We start from the raw sequence: 19321 nt of genomic DNA, 5'->3' as shown, positions 1-19321 counted from the left end.
ATTGCAGTCCTACGGACCATTTTTGCCAGGAATGGCTTGCCAGAACAGATTTGCTCCGACAACGGACCACAGTTTGTGTCCGAAGAGTTCCGGAGGTTCTTGAAAAAGAATGGGGTAAGGCATTACACATCCGCCCCGTATCATCCAGCCACAAATGGATTGGCTGAGAGGTTCGTACAAACCTTTAAGAAGGCAATAAAGGCTATGTACAATGACAACATTCCGCTGCAGCACAAGGTGGACAATTTCCTGTACGCCTACCGGAATGCGACACATGCAGTCACCAACCAGGCCCCAGCCATGATGTTCTTTAACCGAAGGTTAAGATCTCGCCTGGATTTGCTCAAACCAAACGTACGAAGAGATGCTGAGAGTAAGCAATTCCAGCACATCCATGAGAAGCCAACAAGGAGCTTCAATGTCGGGCAACCAGTCTTGGCCCGCGACTACCGAACAGAAAAATGGCAGCCAGGAACGATATGCACACAGCAGGGCCCACTAATGTACACAGTGGATGTTGGGGAGAGCATCGTGAGACGCCATGCTGACCAGATCCTAGAGTCACAGGAACAAGTCAACCCCATGCCTCGCCCATACGTACCTGGTGATGAACCCGACGTACAGGTCGCATCTATCCCAGAAACAGTAGCATCGGAAGCTGATGAACTAACCGACGACAGGGGGCCAGAATCGCCTCCGCACCAAGAGCAAGACACTCGGGAAAGGCGCTATCCAGAAAGGATCAGGAAGCCTCCCCAAAGACTGAATTTATAAATAGACTATTTTCAGCTAATGTTGCATGTTAAAAGTGTTAATTGTAATTAGTTTGATATGTAATTGTTAAATGAGTGTTATGGTACTGTTAATCTAAAAGGGGAGGAATTGTAATGTATGTACTTTTAAGGGGGGGGACTACTTTTTACAGCTCATGTATACTGTAGTACCGGCAGTGACCACACCTGTATATAATGTTGAGTAGTAATCTGTACAGTTCAGTTGCAGTCTGAGCCACGTTAAGTAAACACCATTTGTACCATTCTCCACAGTCTGTGTCTGATTATACACGGACGTAACAGACCTAGCTCTAATTTTAAGGTTCTGCCCCCTTGTTCTGGACTCTCCCAGCAGAGGAAATAGTTTCTCTCTATCTACCTTATCGAATCCTTTGATCATCTTAAACACTGCAATCAGATCACCCCTTAATCTTCTATATTCAAGGGAACACAAGCCCAGTCTATGCAACCTGTCCACATTATGTAACCCTTTTAGCCCCGGTATCATTCTGGTGAAACTACAATGCACCCCCTCCAAGGCCAATAGATCCTTCCTGACTTGCAGTGCCCAGAACTGAACACAATTGAGATGCACCAGCTGGAAGGCTTCACCTCTGCTGGTCTTGAAAGAAAAAGGGCCTTACCTTTTACCACCAGGGCTTTACTACCTACCCCCCTCCAATTTGAGGGGGCTGTGTGCAAGCGGAAAGGCACCTCAACACGCTCCTGTCCAGAAGCAGCAATTGGAAGGCTTCACCTCTGGTGGCCTATCCTGCTGGATTTGAAAGAAAAAGGGAGTAGTGTTTTTCACCACCAGGGCTTTATGGGCTGCCTCTTTCAGATCCTTCGGATTGAGGGGACTGGGTGCAAGCAGAGAGGCACCTCAATGTGTGTGAGACAAGCACAGATCCAGGATCAGGAGGCAGGAAATGTAGTGGCACCATTCCCGCCTTATTTGAATAACCATTGAATGTTTGCACCTGCTTCAGCTGCAAGCACTCGGCCTATCCTTGCGTGGAAACCTTGGATGTACACAGGCAATTCAAATGGGACAGAGACCTGGCAACAGCTCCTTCTTCCTCAGCTTTACACTTGGGGAAATAAAGCACAAAACTGGCCACCGTTTGGCAGAATTTTGCATGGTTCTGTTGTGCAAGGTTTTATAGAGAATACACAAGGTAAAATGGGTATGTTGCTGTTACAAACAAAAGGCGATCTGAAAACTCCATTGTAAATCTGAAACATACCTGTGCAATGAACGTCAGTGTAATAACAAGCCATACATAGCTTAATTAAGAAATCAATAACTGTAATAGTCATGGTATGTAGACTTATGCATTGTTTAATGAGAAGATGTGATTGCAGCAGTCCGATAGGTCAGCTGGATTGTGCCATTGGAGTACATACACCCTCATTGTCTGCTTTTGGAATTAGTCATGTTTCTGGAGTGAGCCAAGTTGTGACAAAGGACACACATTGTCCATCTCCTATTGGTTGACTGGGTTGCAGTGGTTTTGCAGAAGGTCTTTTTCATCACGCCAAAAAGCACTCAGCACTTCAAAATGGCAGAGGAGATTCTGAAATTAAAAAAAAAGTGTTTCATAATATTTCCAATTTTCATTAGGTTGAAAATCATTTAATTGGAATCATAGAGTCATAGGCCGAAATTTTGCCGGCACTCGGGGGCGGGTTTGGAGGCGGGACATCCAGCAAAATCGCAAAGATTGACAGTGGGTCAGAAACCCGCTGTCAACCCGCCTTCAATCAATCTTCCCAAGTGTCGGGTCCCCGATTTGCGCAAGGACCCGACACCTAGCAGTGGGAAGAGGATTATAGCCACTTAACTGCTTGTTAACAGGTTGTTAACAGGCAGTTAACAGGCTTTTTCCAATTTTGACACTTCTACTGCGGGCTTCCTGACATCCGGACACCACAGCAGGTAAGTGTGGCATGTTGTAAGTCTGCTGTAATGTTTATGCATTGATGACAGCTGCAAAAGTGGTGTGAAGGGTCCAGTGGTGCATTGGTGAGTTTCAGAGCAAAGAAAATGATGAGAAATTCATTTTTAATGCTTTTAGATTTTTATGTAGGTAACAAGTTTTGATTTGCATGTGTAGTCCCACCTCATTGGGAGAACCTCTCACTCCAGTGACAGATCGCTTCTGTAACGTCAACTGCAGCTGCCATCTGTTCTAGCCTAAGGAGGGAGTCACTGGTGAGCCTGGATGCAAGAGATCACCTTTGTACAGTGATTGTCAGTGTTTGCAGCACCTCAGTGCTGTCAAACACTGAGAAATCAGCTATCAAAAAAATGTGCATGGCCCCTTTAAGAAAACCGGCAGATGACACATCATCAAATGACGTCATCTGACACCGGCTTCCTCCTAATTGGCCGGGAATCCTGCAGGGCGGGCTTAACAAGGTGAATTGATGCAAAATCACATCTGTGGGCCGGATGTCGTTGGGGGCGGGACTGAAACCCGGAAGCCAGCTGACCCGTTCCCAAGCCACATCGATCGATAAAATCGTGGCCAAACAGTCATAACGGCACAGAAGGTTGCCATTCAGCCCATCGAGTCCATGTCGGCTCTCTGTAGAGTAATGCAGTCAGTCCCATTCCCCACTCTATCCCCGTAGCCCTGCAAGTTTATTTCCCTCAAGCGCCTATCCAGTCTTCCCTGAAAAACATTGAGTGTCTCCGTTTCCACCACTTCCGTAGGCAGCGAGTTCCAGGTCATCACCACTCGTTGCATAAAAAAGTTTTTCCTCACATCTCCCCTGTATCTCTTGCCAAAACCTTAAATCTGTGTCCCCTAGTCCTTGTACCATCAACTAGTGGGAACAGCCTTTCCCCGTCTAGCCTATCCAAGCCCGTCATAATCTTGTACACCTCTATCAAATCACCCCTCAGCCTCCTTTGCTCTAATGAAAACAAATCCAGCTTCTCCAGCCTGTCCTTGTAGCTAAGATCCCCCATCCCCGGAACCATTCTGGTAAACCTCCTCTGCACCCTCTCAAGGGCTTTCACATCCTTCCTAAAGTGTGGTGACCAGAACTGGACGCAATACTCCAGTTGTGGCCTAACCAGCGCTTTATAAAGGTTCACCATAACTTCTCTACTTTTGTACTCAATACCTCTATTTATGAAGCTCAAGCAAGATCCCATATGCTTTGCTAACCACTCTCTCAATATGTCCTGCCACCTTCTGAGACCTATGCACATTAACTCCCAGGTCCCTCTGTCCCTGCACACTCTTTAAAACTGTGCCATTAAGTGTATATTGCCTCTCCCTGTTCCTTCTGCCAAAATACATCACCTCACACTTGTCTGTATTAAATTCCATCTGCCACTTGTCTGCCCATTCTGCTAGCCTTTCTATGTCCTGTTGCAGTCGATTGGTATCATCCTCACTGTTTGCCACATCCCCAAGTTTGGTGTCATCAACAAATTTAGAAATTCTACTCTGTATTCCAATATCCAGGTCATTTATATATACATATATAAAAAGCAGTGGCCTCAGCACTGACCCTTGGGGAACACCACCGCCTACCATCCTCCAGTCTGAAAAACAGCCATTTACAACAACTTGCTGTTTTCTGTCCTTAAGCCAATTCCTTATCCAAGCTATCACTGACCCACCTATTCCATGAGCCTCAATTTTGTTAACCAGCCTTCTATGTGGTACTTTGTCAAATGCCTTCCTAAAATCCATGTAGACAACATCCATTGCATTCCCTTCATCAATCCTTTCTGTTACTCATCAAAAAATTCAATTAGATTAGTTAAACACGATCTGCACAAATCAGCAGGGCTGCTTGGTGCAGCTCGTTAACACATTGCCCTTTCACCTCTGACTCCAGAGGGGGTGAGATTTTTTTTTCTCTGGCCCTGAAATTCCTCTTAGCTGCTCTCGTTCCGCCAACGTTACTTTGCTGGAAATCCGGCTGATCTAAATGGAGTTACTGCCACACTTCCGGGGACATAATGCCCACAGAGCGGGAGTAGCCCGTAGGAATTTCCTGGCCTCTCTCTTTGTTCGTTGCAAAGGTCCTATGTGAATTGAGTCTAAGGCACTCTGTCAATCTCAATCCAGCACAAAGCTGGCCACCCTTTGATTCTGTCAAGTTTCCTGACCTTGATAAGAATCTCTTGTGTTTGTACTGAAACAATTTGGTGTTAACGCAGGTTGATGGGGCAGAGTAGAAGGAGCTTTACCCAGACTCCAAGGGGTGATCTGATCGAAGTTTTCAAGATATTAAGGGGAACAGATAGGGTAGATAGAGAGAAACTATTTCCGCTGGTTGGGGAGTCTAAGACTAGGGGGCATAGTCTAAAAATTAGAGCCAGACCATTCAGGAGTGTAGTTAGGAAACACTTCTACACACAAAGGTTGGTAGAAGTTTGGAATTCTCTTCCACAAATGGCAATTGATGCTAGATCAATTGTTAATTTTAAATCGGAGATTGATAGATTTTTGTTCACCAAAGGTATTAAGGGATAGGGCCAAAGGCAGGTATATGGAGTTAGGTCGCAGCTCAGCCATGATCTGATTGATGGCGGAACAGGCTCAAGCGGCTAAAAGACCTAATCCTGTTCCTATGTTTCTATGTTTACTCTGTATCTGGCCACCATATTTGATGTGGAAGTGCTGGATGCCGACACTAGGCATGCCATATGTGTAGTAAAGTCCTGAAGCTGTTCTTTGTGACGATGTTAGTCATTTTGGTACATGTAACATGCAGAGAGATTTGCCTCCAGTTAGCACGAACATTCCTCCCAATTGTAATTAAGTGCGAACAATCTGGAAAATTTTTGCAGTTCAGTGATTCCAGCTGAGAGCTTCACACACCAGGAGCATTTATCAGGAATTCAGGTTTACAGGGCAGTCCATTTGATTTAGCTATGTGGGCTGCGAATTGGGCGCACTGACCTCCAATCTGTTTTGCGCTCCCATCATAAAAAGCTGTGCCTTTGTAGTGCTAAGCTGTAAAATTTAAACCCTTTGTGTTAATCGTGAATTTTCCCTGTATTATTCTGGCCACTACCTCTTGCATATTTTTATGTATATATTCCTGGAATAAGTACGGTACCAATATGAGGCTTTTCTTAGTTTACTTAATGTGTTAGCCACGGCTCAGTTGGTAACACCTTTGCCTCTGAGTTAGTAGGGTGTGGGTTCAAGTCCAACTCCAGAGACTTGAGCACATAATCTCGGTTTACACTTCAGTCTCAGTCCTGAGGGAGTGCTGTACTGTTGGAAGTTCTGTCTTTTGGATGAGATGTATAAACTGAGGCCTTGCCTGCCCTCTCAGGTGGATGTAAATGATCCCATGGCACTGTTTCGAAGAAGAGCAGAGGAGTTCTCCCCAGTGTCCTGGCCGCTATTTATTCCTTATTATTAATTGACTGTAAAGTGCTTTGGGACATCCTGAGGTCATGAAAGGCACTATATAAATTCAAGTCATCCTTTCTTTTTTAATGACTTCTCACTTTTAGGCAATTGAGAATATATATATTGAAATATCACTCTCTTAGTATTTTATTTCACTTATCATTGAGTCTCTTTGCTTCTTTCTTTTGTACTATTGTTTCTGCACTTCACTTTTTCTTCCTTGCTGTGTTCTGTTTATATTTGTTGTTCATATGCTTTCTGTGCCTGCTCACTCTTGACCCGCTGGATCCCATTTCTCTTTCAGATTCTTTTATCAATCTCCCGTTCCCACAAGTATCGGCTGCACGGCATCTCATATTAAGGAGCAACAGATACAGCACAACGCTAGGCACTGGGATCCTCTGATTATACAACATCTTGCATTTATATGCTGGCCTCCCCATCTCCAAACCTGAGCACTTTTCTCATGTATTTTGTGTGAGAAGAAGCCCATAGATTCTGATATGTGGGAAAATTCTTTCCTGCTTCTATTTTCTATCCAGATCCATCATCACACCCTACCCCACCCTGTCCCCCACACCCCCAAACCCCAAGGACAGGATTACATCGGATAATGATCAGCCCTCTCCAGGTAAAGTGCCTCTCTTACCTTAGAAGTTCCTGCAATCTCAGCTATGGAGCAAGACTTCAAATTTTCATCAGCCCCCTTCCTGCACTGCGTTCTTCCCAGCTCGACATCCAGAATGTACAATAATCCACCAATATCCTAGCAAAATATACATATACACAGTATTTAATCAGTGAGAATCAGTTGACTGCAGCCTATGAACCATATCTACCTTCAGCCTCTGAATGCTCTTTAATACTAAATTCCAGCTGTAGCTGTCAATCATGTTATGGATATGCTGGTAGTTGGCAAAGCAGTTATTCCCAGTTACCATAACGGCTAAGTGCCTTAATGCAGGTTTCTGGTCCTGTTCACAGACATTGAAAACAGGCTATGGAGCCGGCACTTTCTGTGCTGACAGGAAGCATTTAAATGGGCACCAGCTGCGTTTGAAGATTATCTGAGAGCGGACCTGACTCAGAGACGAGGGTGCTCCCAACTGAGCACAGCTGGCCCCACAGAGGAGGCATAAAGGTTGAGGGCAAAGGTGACATTGACGGTCACTGGTAGTGCCTTCCGTATGGTGCAGGTTTGCTGCTCCTTTTCTTGGAGCAGGTGTCACAGCTTTGAAATTGAACCCAAGGCGGTTTTCCTCTGTTGTTGCCAGTAGCTGTGCCTGTGCCTTTAGCATAATAATGGGTGCAGGCAATCTACTTCTGGTGTCATCTGACCTCCCTGACATGCCTTCTTTTGGTCTTTTTGTCTCCCCATGAAATCCTGTGATGTGAAGCCTTGAAAGCAATCCCCATATTTTACAATAGAATAAGAGGGAAGTTCCCATCCCTACGGAGGACAAACTGGCTGGTCTTTAACGCTCAATTTGAATGGATGAGCTGGGCGGCAATGAGGTGGGAAAACAGAGATATTGTGCCCTAATTTGAATAGAGAGAGATAGAGAGAAAGAGGTAGAGAGAGAGACTCTCTCTCTCTCTCTCTCTCTCTCTCTCGAGGGGCCGTATAGCCTACTCCCGATCCTATTTCTTATGTTCTTATGTTTTGAGGAGGCTTTAGAAGGCAGGGAAAGAGATAGTAAGGCCAAGGGAGTCAGGGAGCAAGGTTGCCAACTCGAGTTGGATGTATTCTGTGAGGTTTCATCACATGACCTCCTGCCTCCAATCACTCCTCCCCCCACATTCTTGCCATTGGTCATTTGACATGTCTATTCTCACGGCCCACCGCCTTCCCATTCCAACAGGGGGGGAGTTCCAGAGTGTGGTGCCCAGACAGCTGAAGCAAAGGGAGGGAGGAATGCAAAGGAGGCCAGAGTTGGAAGGGAGAGGGAGAATGCTTGGACATAGGACTGCAGAAAGCTGCAGTAGGGTGGGGTGAGGCAGTGGAGAGATTTGTAAACGATCACGAGGATTTGCATTCAATATGTTTGGAGAAAGAGAAGCGAGGACAGAGGCCATAGGTGAGCATGACTTTGTGTGAGATGGGATGCAGATCACAGCGCTTTGGAGGAGTTGAAGTTAGGTGGAGTGTGGAAGTCTGGTGTTGTGTCTCCTTGTGTTCTTATACTATATATATTACAGACACTTTAGTTCATTTTAGTTAGTGCTTTTACTCAGCTGTATTTTTGCTTTGTTACAGTGCTGCCACATGGTGCGGAGTGATACAAGATGTCCGTCGCTGCACTGTGCACTGCCCGTGCACAGTGTGCCACATAGCAATATAACTACACCATACCAAAGTAGTTCCATACCAAAGTAGTTCCATTTAACGATGTGACACTATAACAATGTAATATCCCTCTTTCTCAAAAAACTAAAACATGAAATTTAACAATTTAAATTAACAAATATTATATCTAAACTATTATTATCAACTACAAAGAATCGTGCGTTTTTTTTTATTCGCGATATCGCTCAGGTGGTTGGATGTTGTCCCTCCATCTTGTGGATTTGGTGGTGACCATTCCTCTCTGCGGTGTTTTGGTGTGTTCCGCTCTCGTTGTTGTTGTTGCTGTCGCCTTTGGAGTTGGAGTGTGCATGCTCGTGGTTGTTTGATTTGTAGCGCTTGTTTCTGGTGTTGTACTGCTTGTGGTAGCTGGTGTTGTCAATGTTGCTGATGTTGTCTGCTGCTTATCCAGTTCAGGTAAAGGTCTGATGTGGAGCCTGTTCCGTCTGTATTGGTTACCAGGTTCAGTCTCTACGAAGTAGGATCTTGGAGTATCAGCTTTTCCAATGACCTTGGTTGGATTCCAGGTTTTCAACACTGGGTCTTGCACATGCACTGATTGTCCATTCAGCAATTCTGGTAGCGTCTTTGCATGTTTATCGTAATGTTTGCTTCCTACGATTTGTGCTTCTGCCAGCTTTTGTCTGAAGTCCTCCTGGTCCTGGGGAGGATGTATTTTTGCTGGTAGTGTAGTCTTAAACTTCCTCCCATTCAGCAATTCCGCAGGTGATTCCACGTCTGCTTTCAGTGGTGTTGATCTGAGGGATAGGAGGGCAAGGTCTTGGTCTTCCCCCATCTCACTACTTTTGATGAGAGTTCTCTTGACAGTCTGGATCTGTCTTTCGATGAACCCGTGTCCCCTTGGGAAATGTGGGGATGAGGTTACTATTTTGAACCCATACTTTTCTGCCAGAGCTCTGAATTCACTCGATGTGAACTGGGTTCCATTGTCATAGATTACCTTTTCTGGGATTCCTTGTTCAGCAAACAAGCTCTTTGCAATCCTGGTGGTAGTTGTGGCTCTCAAGTCTTTCATCCTTCTCACAAAAGGAAACTTGGAATAGTAATCTGCCACTATGAGATACCATTCTTGATTGCACATGAAGAGATCTGCCCCAACAGTGTGCCATGGTCTTGACGGTATTTCACTAGGTATCATCTCCTCTTTCTGTTGTGCATTTCTGTATTTCTGGCATATACCACATGCAGACACCATCTGATCGATATTTTTGTACATGCCTATCCAGTATACAGCTGATCTGGCTCTCAGCTTGCATTTCTCCATTCCCATGTGGCCTTCATGTATGAGATGGAGAAGTTGTGTCTGCATCGTCTTTGGCACGATGATCCTCGATCCAGCAAGGAGAATACCGTCTTCTACTGCAATATCGTCTTTAATCATCCAGTATTGATGAATTGTCGCCTGTACCTGCTGGATTCTCTCCGGCCACCCCTGTATTACTTGTTGTGTGAGTAGTTGCAACTCCTCATCTTTGCTAGTCTCATCTCTGATTTGACTGAGCTTTGTAGGGGTAACATTCACTAGGTGGTGGATTTTTACTGTTAGACCCTCCACCTCGTGTTTCTCATATGGTGACAATCGAGACAACGCATCTGCTAGCACCATTTCCTTTCCTGGCTTATATTTAAGCGTGAAGTCATAGCTTTGGATCCTTAGAAGTAGTCTTTGCAGTCTTGCAGGCGCTTTGCACAGATTCTTCTTATAGATCTGTTCTAGTGGACGATGGTCACTCTCTATTGTAAATCGCCTGACATATAGGTATGTATGGAATTTCTCACATCCGTACACTACTGCTAATAGTTCTCTTTCTATGTTGGCGTATCTCGTCTTGGCTGACGTCAAGGCCTTTGATGCGAAAGCTATCGGCTTTCCTTCCTGCACCAGAGCTGCCCCTAGTCCTCTGGTAGAAGCGTCTACTTGCAGAGTGACTGGTTTTCTTCTGTCATAATATGACAGACTTGTTTCTTTGCACAACAGTTCTTTAAGTTGTTTGAAATTCCTTTCGTGTGATTCAGACCACTGGTATTCGGCGTCTTCTTTCAATAGCTCTCTGAGATTTGTTGTATGTTCCGACATGTGTGGGATGAAAGAACTCATGTATTGGACCAAGCCGAGGTAACTCCTCAGCTCTTTCTTGTCTTTGGGTGGTTTCATTTCAGCAATTGCCGCAATCTTCTCTGGATTTGGCTTGACTCCCTCTGGTGTATAAATCATGCCGAAGAATTGGCATTCCTTGACTTTAACTATGCACTTATCTGCATTTAACTTGATGCCAGCCTTCCTGGTACTCTCCATGGCCTCATGTAGGTGCATGTCATGGTCTCTTTCATCTGCTCCATAGATCTGAATATCATCAGCTATTCCTATAGCTCCTTCACAGCCTCTGTATGTCTCGTCTATTTTCTGTTGAAAGATATCTTGACTGACCTTTAGCCCGAATGGTAGCCGCAGGAATTTGTAACGCCCAAATGGTGTGTTGAATGTTGTCAGTGTTGTTGATTCCTCATCCAACTTCACATTCCAATATCCATTTCTGGCATCTAGTTTCGAGAAAACCTTGGCTCCTGCCAGTGATGGCGTAATCTCCTCTAGTGTTGGAGTGGGATAGTGGTCCCTCTTTATCACCTGGTTTAGATCTTTGGGGTCCAAACATATTCTGAGACGCCCGTTTGGCTTTTCTCGTACCACAATTGAGTTTACCCAGTCTGTGGGTTCAGTGACCTTTACGGTCACTCCCTTTTCTTCCATCTCCTTTAGCTCTCTTTCAAGCTTTGTCTTCAGCTCGATGGGTACTTTTCGTGGAGCATGGATAACGGGCTTTACCTCTGGATCGATGGTGATGTGGTATTGGAAATCTCCGAAACATCCCACTGTATCATCGAAACATTCCGGATGCATGTCTATCAAGTCTTTTTTACTCTTGATTTGTGGGCGGTTCTCCAGTGGGGTGTTGCTGTCTAACTTCAGTGGCGTTTCCGTCAGCTCGTGATGCACTGAGATCAATCTCAACTTCTCGCAGCTGTTTAATCCCAGGATCGCTGGCCCCTCAGTGTCGGTGACATAGAACATGCAGTTGATGTTCTTTCTTTTATGTGTCCCTTTGATAAAGGTTATTCCGAGTTGTTTAATCTCACTCCCCCCGTATGCTGTCAGCGTGACATTACTTGCCTTTAAACAACCATTTTTCAGGTAGCCATCTTCTCTCAGGTTTTCGGGAAAGATCTGCTGGTACAGTCTCAATGGGAGAATGTTGCTCTGAGCCCCTGTGTCCAACTTCAACTTTAAGTTGATGGTTGTGGGCCAACCATTGACCTTTTTTTTGATTTGGATGATGGTGTGCAATTCTCTCCTCGGAGTATTTTCCGCTCTGGACATCTCGTGAAGCTGTACCTTTATGGTTTCGATGTTTAGTGCATTGCCGTGATCATCATCATCATCCTGCTCATCCATGGCATGGATATTGTGTTTCTTTCTCTGGTTCTACTGTCCACCTTTGTTTTTGACGTATGTTCCTTCTTTCTTCGTTCTACACCTCTTCCCAATGGTTTATGTGGTGTATGTAACCGTTCCACCTTTAAGAGAACTATTTTAAGAGATGCACTACTTTATCTTGGCTGCTGTATACTGTAATACCGGTGGTGACCACACCGGTATATAAGTGCTGTGTAATGATTTATTGGGCAGTTCAGCCTGACCTTCGACTAGTAAAGACCTGTTGAATTTATTCTTGTGGTCTGTGTGCAGTGGTTCTTATTAACAATAGCTAGAACACACAGACTTAACAATGGCGACGATGACGATCTTACCCTGTGGCAGAGATATATCCAAGGCAGTTTAACGGGCGTCGAGAAGAGGCATCCGCCCTCATCATCCTGCTGAGAAAAGACTCGGGTCTGAAGAGCAAGGAAGAATCCTGACACGAAGCCTTCCATCAGCAACAGGCAGTGATCATCCCTTCTACCACGGTGGTGGGTAAGCTGATCAGCGACGAGCAGCAAGTCGGCCACGTTGGCTGTGAAGTAGGGGAGGGAAAAACGGAGGATATAAGGGCGGAGAACTCGACCACGGCCGGGGAAAAGAGCCGGACAGAAGTCGGGGCCAGAGGCGCTGAGACTGGGGCAGCGTAAGGCACGGGAGCCGCGGTGAATGCAAACGCAGCCGGTGTAAAAGACCGGGCTGCAAGCGGGCTGGGAGACGCAACAGCGTCGAGAGAGAGCTCGACCGCGACCGGGGAAAAAGGCTGGGCAGCTACCGAGGCCGCGAGGCGCGGGGGATAATAAAAATTATTTTTTTAAAACTGCGGAGAACTCAGCCGCAGCCGGGGGAAAGGACCGGACTGCAAGAGGGGCTGGGAGGCATGATTTGAGAACCGCTGGGGAGGGCGAACGCAGCAATACGGCAATCGCCATTACAGCCAGCGGGGGAGAAAGGCAAATGCGGGAAGCCGCCATTTTCATAGGCGGGGGAAGAAGACAAGCGCGGGAAACCGCCATTTTGAAAAAAAAAAAAATAAAAGAAAAATGTCTTTTTGTTTCTCAAGAAGATTGCGAGGATGCCTAAGCGTGGTAACATCAATGATTTCGATGCCGATGTTAAAGATTGGGCCATGTATGTAGAACGCATAGAGATTTATTGTAAGGCAAATAAAATATCAGATGAAGATAAAGCACTAACCTTACTAAACTCAATGGGTGCGAAGACATACGGGCTATTGAAGCATCTTCTATCACCAGCTAAACCGGCGGATCAGGCTTTCGCTAATATTGTTGCTGTCCTGAGAAATCATTTGAACCCCACACCGCTGATGTTAGCGGAACGATTTAAATTTTATGCGAGAACGCAACTGAAAGAGGAAAGCAACGCGGAGTATTTAATTGAACTGCGTAAGCTAGCGAAATACTGTCAGTTTGGGGAAAGACTGACAGAGGCACTGAGAGACAAATTCGTGTGTGGATTGTCGAAAGAAGGAACACAAAAGCGGCTGCTTGAAGAGAATGATCTTACACTTGATAAGGCTGTCACTATTGCAGCATCGCACGAAGCCGCAGTGAGAGGCACTGCGGAAATGCAGCTGAAGGCAGCGGTACTCAGCGTAGATCAAATGGCTTTGGGTACAGCGAAATGTTATCGTTGTGGAAAGACAACACACGATCAGAACCAATGCTGGTTTAAAAATCAGGAATGTAGAAAATGTGGCAAGCTTGGTCACATAGCTAAAGTATGCCGGTCAGGAAAGAAGACCAGCAACAAAAAGTCACCGCAGGAAAAGTGCAGAAAGGTACATAAGGTGGCTGAGAAGAGTTCGGATGAACAGGATTCGGATTCAGACTCCAACAGCAAGGAACTGGGTAGTCTGAGAATTCACAATGTGAGTAAGGAAGCTGACCTACAAACTATCTGGGTCACACTTCAGATAGCAGGAGTCCAAGTGAAGATGGAATTGGACACCGGATCGGCATTGACGGTCATGAATAAGCAAGATTACAAAAGGTTATTCAAACATATTCCCCTACGGGATATGGAGATAGTATTGCAGACATACACGGGGCAAAGAGTATACCCCATCGGAAAGATAAAAGTCAAGGTGGTACACAAGGGCAAAGAACACCAAGGAATGGACATATATGTACTACCTGAGGGAGGTCCACCACTTCTGGGACGGGAGTGGATCAGGAAAATAAATATGGACTGGCACTCCCTAAAAGCAATAACGGTAGATTCCGGAAAAAGAAAAGATGTCAAACCTGAACGATTGTCCAGAATATTGGATGAGGCTAAAGAGGTGTTCCAACAGGGACTGGGAACACTGAGAGGAATTACGGCAAAAATCAAGATTGCAGAACATGCAAACCCAAAATTTTTCAAAGCCAGACCGGTACCTTATGCGATACGACCTGCTGTGGAAGCTGAGCTGGAAGGGCTAGAATGTTCAGGAGTACTGTCTAAGGTGGACTGGAGTGAGTGGGCCATGCCCATTGTTCCCGTCATGAAGCGTTCATCACGTAACAAGCCAGGGGAACCGGGGAAGGTCCGCATCTGTGGAGACTTCAAGATCACGGTTAATCCGGTGCTTCACACGGTGCAATATCCGCTTCCGCGGATTGAGGATATCTTTGCTTCATTGTCTGGCGGGAAACACTTCACCAAGATAGACCTGGCGCAAGCGTACTTACAGATGGAAGTTGAGGAAGAGTCGCGCCAGTATCTCACAATCAACACGCACAGAGGCTTGTATCGATATAATAGGCTGGTTTTTGGAGTGGCTTCGGCTCCAGCAATTTGGCAGAGGGCCATGGAGCAGGTATTACAGGGAATTCCAAGCACTCAATGTTACTTGGACGATATCCTGATTACAGGAGATGACGATGAGGAACACCTTGCAAATTTGAAACTGTTGCTCACCAGATTGAAGGAATATGGACTTCGAGTTAATGTGAGTTCTTTCAGAAATGGATCTCGTACTGTGGTCATGTCATTGACCAGGAGGGGCTGCACAAGTCACCTGACAAGATCGAAGCTGTTGTGAAGGCTCCCGCTCCGGAAAATGTATCCCAGTTGAGGTCGTTCCTAGGGTTGATTAACTATTACCATAAGTTTCTGCCAAATCTATCCACGGTGCTGCACCCGCTGAATGCTCTTTTGCAGAAAGAAGTACCATGGAAGTGGAGCGAGGACTGTAAGAAGGCCTTTCGCAAAAGCAAGGCATTGATCAGCTCAGAGGAAGTGTTGGCTCACTTCACCCCAACGCTACCTATTCGTTTAGCTTGTGATGCTTTTCCTTATGGTGCATTGCAGTTTGTTCCATATGCTGGACATTTCCTCTTGTCTGTGTAATCGTGCGGTCTTCCACAATTTCTGCACATGTTTCCCCCGTTGTTGTGTGCATGTCTTTGTGTGTTGTACTTTTCTCTCACTGCATCCACTCTGTTGTCCGTTTCAGAAGCCGTCCGCATGTCAGCTGTTTGAGAAATCAACGTTTTCATTTGCTGCTTCATGGCTTCATGAGTTCTCGCAGTATCTATAGCCTCTGTTATTCCGAGCTTTTCTTTTCCTATCAGGGCTTTTAGTACCTCTACATGCACTGACCCCCATATTAGCTGGCCCACAAGCCTTTCCTCCATTTCCTTAAATTTACACTTGCTGGCTTCATTTCTCAGCCCTGTCAGGAAATTGTCAGCTGTTTCACCGGGTTCCTGTCTTAGACTCTGGAATTTGTATCTGTGTATACGGTGATTGGATTTAGGCTCTAAATGGTTGCTGAATTTATCAAAAATTGTCGCAGGGTTTTCCTTTTCCTGTTCAGTCAAACTCCAGCTATTATACAAATCTAGACCTTTTTCTCCTGTCCACAACAGAATGTAACTAACCTTTTCCTCATTGGTAGTACCCTTCAGGAAGCTTTTGAATGTAAGCTCACATTTCTGTTTGAACTTGCGGAATGCTTCTACTATATCGTCGGCTTCCCAGTTCATGAGGGGTTGCATTTGCACAGTCAGTGCCGTCATTTTAGTTTCACTCTCAATCACTGCATAAAATCACTTTTCGTCTTATTCGTAGTTCGTATAGCACAGTTTTGTACTCACTTATACCGCTGCCACCATGTTGTGTCTCCTTGTGTTCTTTTACTATATATATTACAGACACTTTAGTTCATTTTAGTTAGTGCTTTTACTCAGCTGTATTTTTGCTTTGTTACAGTGCTGCCACATGGTGCGGAGTGATACAAGATGTCCGTCGCTGCACTGTGCACTGCCCGTGCACAGTGTGCCACATAGCAATATAACTACACCATACCAAAGTAGTTCCATACCAAAGTAGTTCCATTTAACGATGTGATACTATAACAATGTAACATCTGGTGAAGACAGTGTTAGTGAAGTTGGGTGGAGTGTGGAAGTCTGGTGAAGACAGTGTTAGTGAAGTTGAGCTCGGAGATGACAAAGGTGAGAATGACGGCCTCGGCGGCGGTGGGGGTAAGATAAAATAAGAAGTCGGAGATGTTCAGCAACAGTGTGGCAACCACTGCTCGGGCCCTGCAGTCTTCTGTTTCCTCCAGACCTATAATGCTCATCCTATCCACCTCACCAGGTTGAATTGCTGAATGAAGCCCACCAGGATTAGGGCCCAAGACCTTTTGTTGCATGGCCACCTGAATTGCCCACCCTGCCTACATCCATGAGTTTAAATCCAATGTCCTGAAGGATTTCCACCACTGCTTGCCAGTGTGCATTGCCACCATGCTGCCATTTACTGCATCACCGGTGCTACTGAGAAAAGAACCATCTTGTGTTATAAAGCCCGACCTCACCCTCAAGAATATCATTGCATCACAGGCCATGATGTGTCGTGGCAACCAGACATCTGAAACTCTGGCTGTTTGTGAACCGCCATTTTCCTGATCAATTTGTTTGATAACAACACAACAAAAACAACAACAACTTGTATTTATATAGCGCCTTTAGCATAGTAAAACATCCCAAGGTGCTTCACTAGATTGTTATCAAACAAAATTTGACACCAAGCCACATAAGGAGCTATTAGGACAGAGACAGGCTTTAAGGAGCGTGTTAACGGAGGAAAGTGAGGTAGAGAGGCGGAGAGGTTTAGGGAGAGAAATCCAGAGCTCAGGGCCTCGTGGCCCAAGTTGCTAATAGTGGGAAAAATAAAATAAGGGAAGCCACCCGTGTGACCTTTTAAGATGTGATGAAGCCAGGAGTGCCGCCCATGTCACCTTCCCTTCCCTACTATATACAAATATCATCTTACCGTTTAAAAGATTCTGAATCCTGGTTTAGTTACCTGTACGTGTGCTGACACAACCCTAGTGACTTTGAAGAGATGATCATCCTTTGAGAAAAAGTTGAGCGATTGCACTGCAAAGTCTAGTGAGCTCTGAACTCCTTCATTATTAGGATCAATGGGTTCAGGGTCTAACCCCTCCTTCATGGCAGAGACTGAGATGAAAGCGATGTTGAAAAGGACACAGAGATACTGCCAGCTGACGCCCATGTTTCACACAGCAGAATGAAGTGACTCAACAGCAAGCCGTGGGCCTTTATTTGATTATGTGCTCACTCGGCAGAGTGCGTCAGACTACTTTGCATTATAAACGGTTGTGTTTTATCATGTTGCTGGACTGATTGGCCTATTCTGCACATTATAAGGTGCTGATTGATAGCCAAGCTGAATAGTTAAAATGCAGGCGAGATCGGGCAGCTTAGCTCCTTGGCACCATTTCTTGCTGAATATAATCATTAACAGAATGACCAATCTCAGACTCCAGTTTAATATTTAGATACTGGATCGTTTCCCAAGTGAAAGAAATGTTGGGAAACGATGGTTTCATCATTAAAGGAATGTTTAAATAAGGTGAGTGGCCATTTCTTTAAATAAGCTCTGATGTTACAAAATGACTGAATTAACAGCAGCCTTTTGTAAATGTTACTGATTTTACTGGCTGCTTTTGTTTCCCCCAGTCATGAGTCATTTTCCTTATAAGTGACCTGAGCCATTCCAAAAACAATTCCATAAATACACCTTTAAGATGTTTTTCAACCAATTTGCAAGAGATTAAGGCCTAGAAATTCGGTTGGTTGCGCCAGCGATTAGCGCCTAAAGAGCCCGAGATTTGGGGCGTTACCCAATTTTCGGACGTGCGCAGTGACCCTAGCGTATCCTGCCATATTGAGTAGCCTGTTAGCGCCGGTGCTAAGTCTTTGCACCCGCTCGCAGGCGCAGCCAGATAATGACGTCATTTCATTGTGCAATGCCTTTTTGGTGCCCCGTACCGGAAATTCAGTGGCGCCCCCCTCCGTTCCGCCTGGCGCTATTAGTGACAGTTGGATGGAACATTACCAGGTCCTTCTCGGACTCGGGGGGCGCTCTTTAAAGGGGACAGCACTAGTATAAAACCGGCAGCCATTTGGTCTGGCCATACTGCTCGCTGCTGGAGAGAGTTGCAGACCTTCAGTTACACAGACTTGTTCTTATTGAGCCAGAGGAGCCTTGGGACCTTCAGCCCTGTCCAGAACAGTTGGATCCAGAAAGCTGACTGCGTCTTACTCGTCGGCCAGAATAATGGGAGCTGCTTTGGAGGGGAACGTCATCCTGGCTGAACAACTGGCAAGGGCACAGAGACGGAGGGAGAGAGGGCTGGGATTGGCCAGAAGGAGGATGTAGTGTATGTGCCTTTAAGTCAGAACTACTTTTACAGCTCCTGTATACTGTAGTACCGGCAGTGACCACACCGGAATATAAGCTTTGCACATGCCTCTGTACCCCCAGTCTAGAGACTACCCTCCTCCAGTAAAGACCTGTTATTTGTTAATGTACAGCATCCGTGTGATTATTTAATAATAGCATGTCCACTGAACCACGGATCCAACAGTGGCAACGAGTGTCGATTCGAATCTACCTGCAACATAAAAAAAAAAAAAAAATTATAAATAAAAAAATAGTCGAGGCCAGGAACACGGGCGTCGACCACGAGCAACCGGCCAGCAGTCAGGCAGAGATCCAACTTCGCAGGGGAGGCTGTGGAGAGCCGGGCTTGGTTCCCCAGCCACAACGAGCAGTAAGAGACCGACGACAGGTCCAGCGCAGACCCTTCCCGAGCAGCGGCGGCTGGAGCCGACCGACGGCGGAGAGAGAGCCGAGCAGCGTCGACGGGGTAAGACAGAGGGTGAAGAGCGCAGGGTGCAGCCGGGGGTTGAACACCGAGCGGCGTCGAGAAAAATAAAACAAACCGGAGAGAGAGAGGGTAAGAAACAGCCGGGTTCTAGACTGAGCG

The 19321-nt window shown here is 45.7% G+C and overlaps 1 protein-coding gene across 1 annotated transcript; it reads right to left on the bottom strand.

The window, feature by feature from the left end:
• Positions 1 to 2099: 2099 nt before the first annotated feature.
• On the bottom strand, positions 2100 to 17591 carry LOC147121588 (cystatin-like). Its single transcript, XM_085981949.1, has 3 exons — positions 17332 to 17591; positions 6816 to 6932; positions 2100 to 2350 (listed from the first exon to the last, which is right to left on the bottom strand). Exons 1-3 carry the CDS (start codon positions 17539 to 17541, stop codon positions 2261 to 2263), a joined length of 417 nt encoding a protein of 138 aa, XP_085838075.1. The 5' UTR covers positions 17542 to 17591; the 3' UTR covers positions 2100 to 2260.
• Between the last annotated feature and the right edge of the window lie 1730 nt (positions 17592 to 19321).

The sequence above is a fragment of the Somniosus microcephalus genome, chromosome 3, assembly GCF_052327205.1.
Source record: "Somniosus microcephalus isolate GS21.2 chromosome 3, FLI_Smic_1.0, whole genome shotgun sequence".
In the NCBI taxonomy this organism is placed as follows: Eukaryota; Metazoa; Chordata; class Chondrichthyes; order Squaliformes; family Somniosidae; genus Somniosus; species Somniosus microcephalus.
The sequence above is the reverse complement of the archived record's forward strand: the minus strand, read 5'-3'. Positions and strand labels throughout refer to the sequence as shown.

Bases quoted from the DNA above. Each gene is read 5' to 3' on its own strand.
- LOC147121588 (XM_085981949.1), bottom strand. From the start codon at position 17,541: ATGGGCGTCAGCTGGCAGTATCTCTGTGTCCTTTTCAACATCGCTTTC. The intron at 6,933-17,331 runs GTAACTAAACCA...ATATTTTGCTAG, and splicing joins TTGTGTCAGCACACGTACAG to GATATTGGTGGATTATTGTA. The intron at 2,351-6,815 runs GTAAGAGAGGCA...TTTTAATTTCAG, and splicing joins AGATTGCAGGAACTTCTAAG to AATCTCCTCTGCCATTTTGA.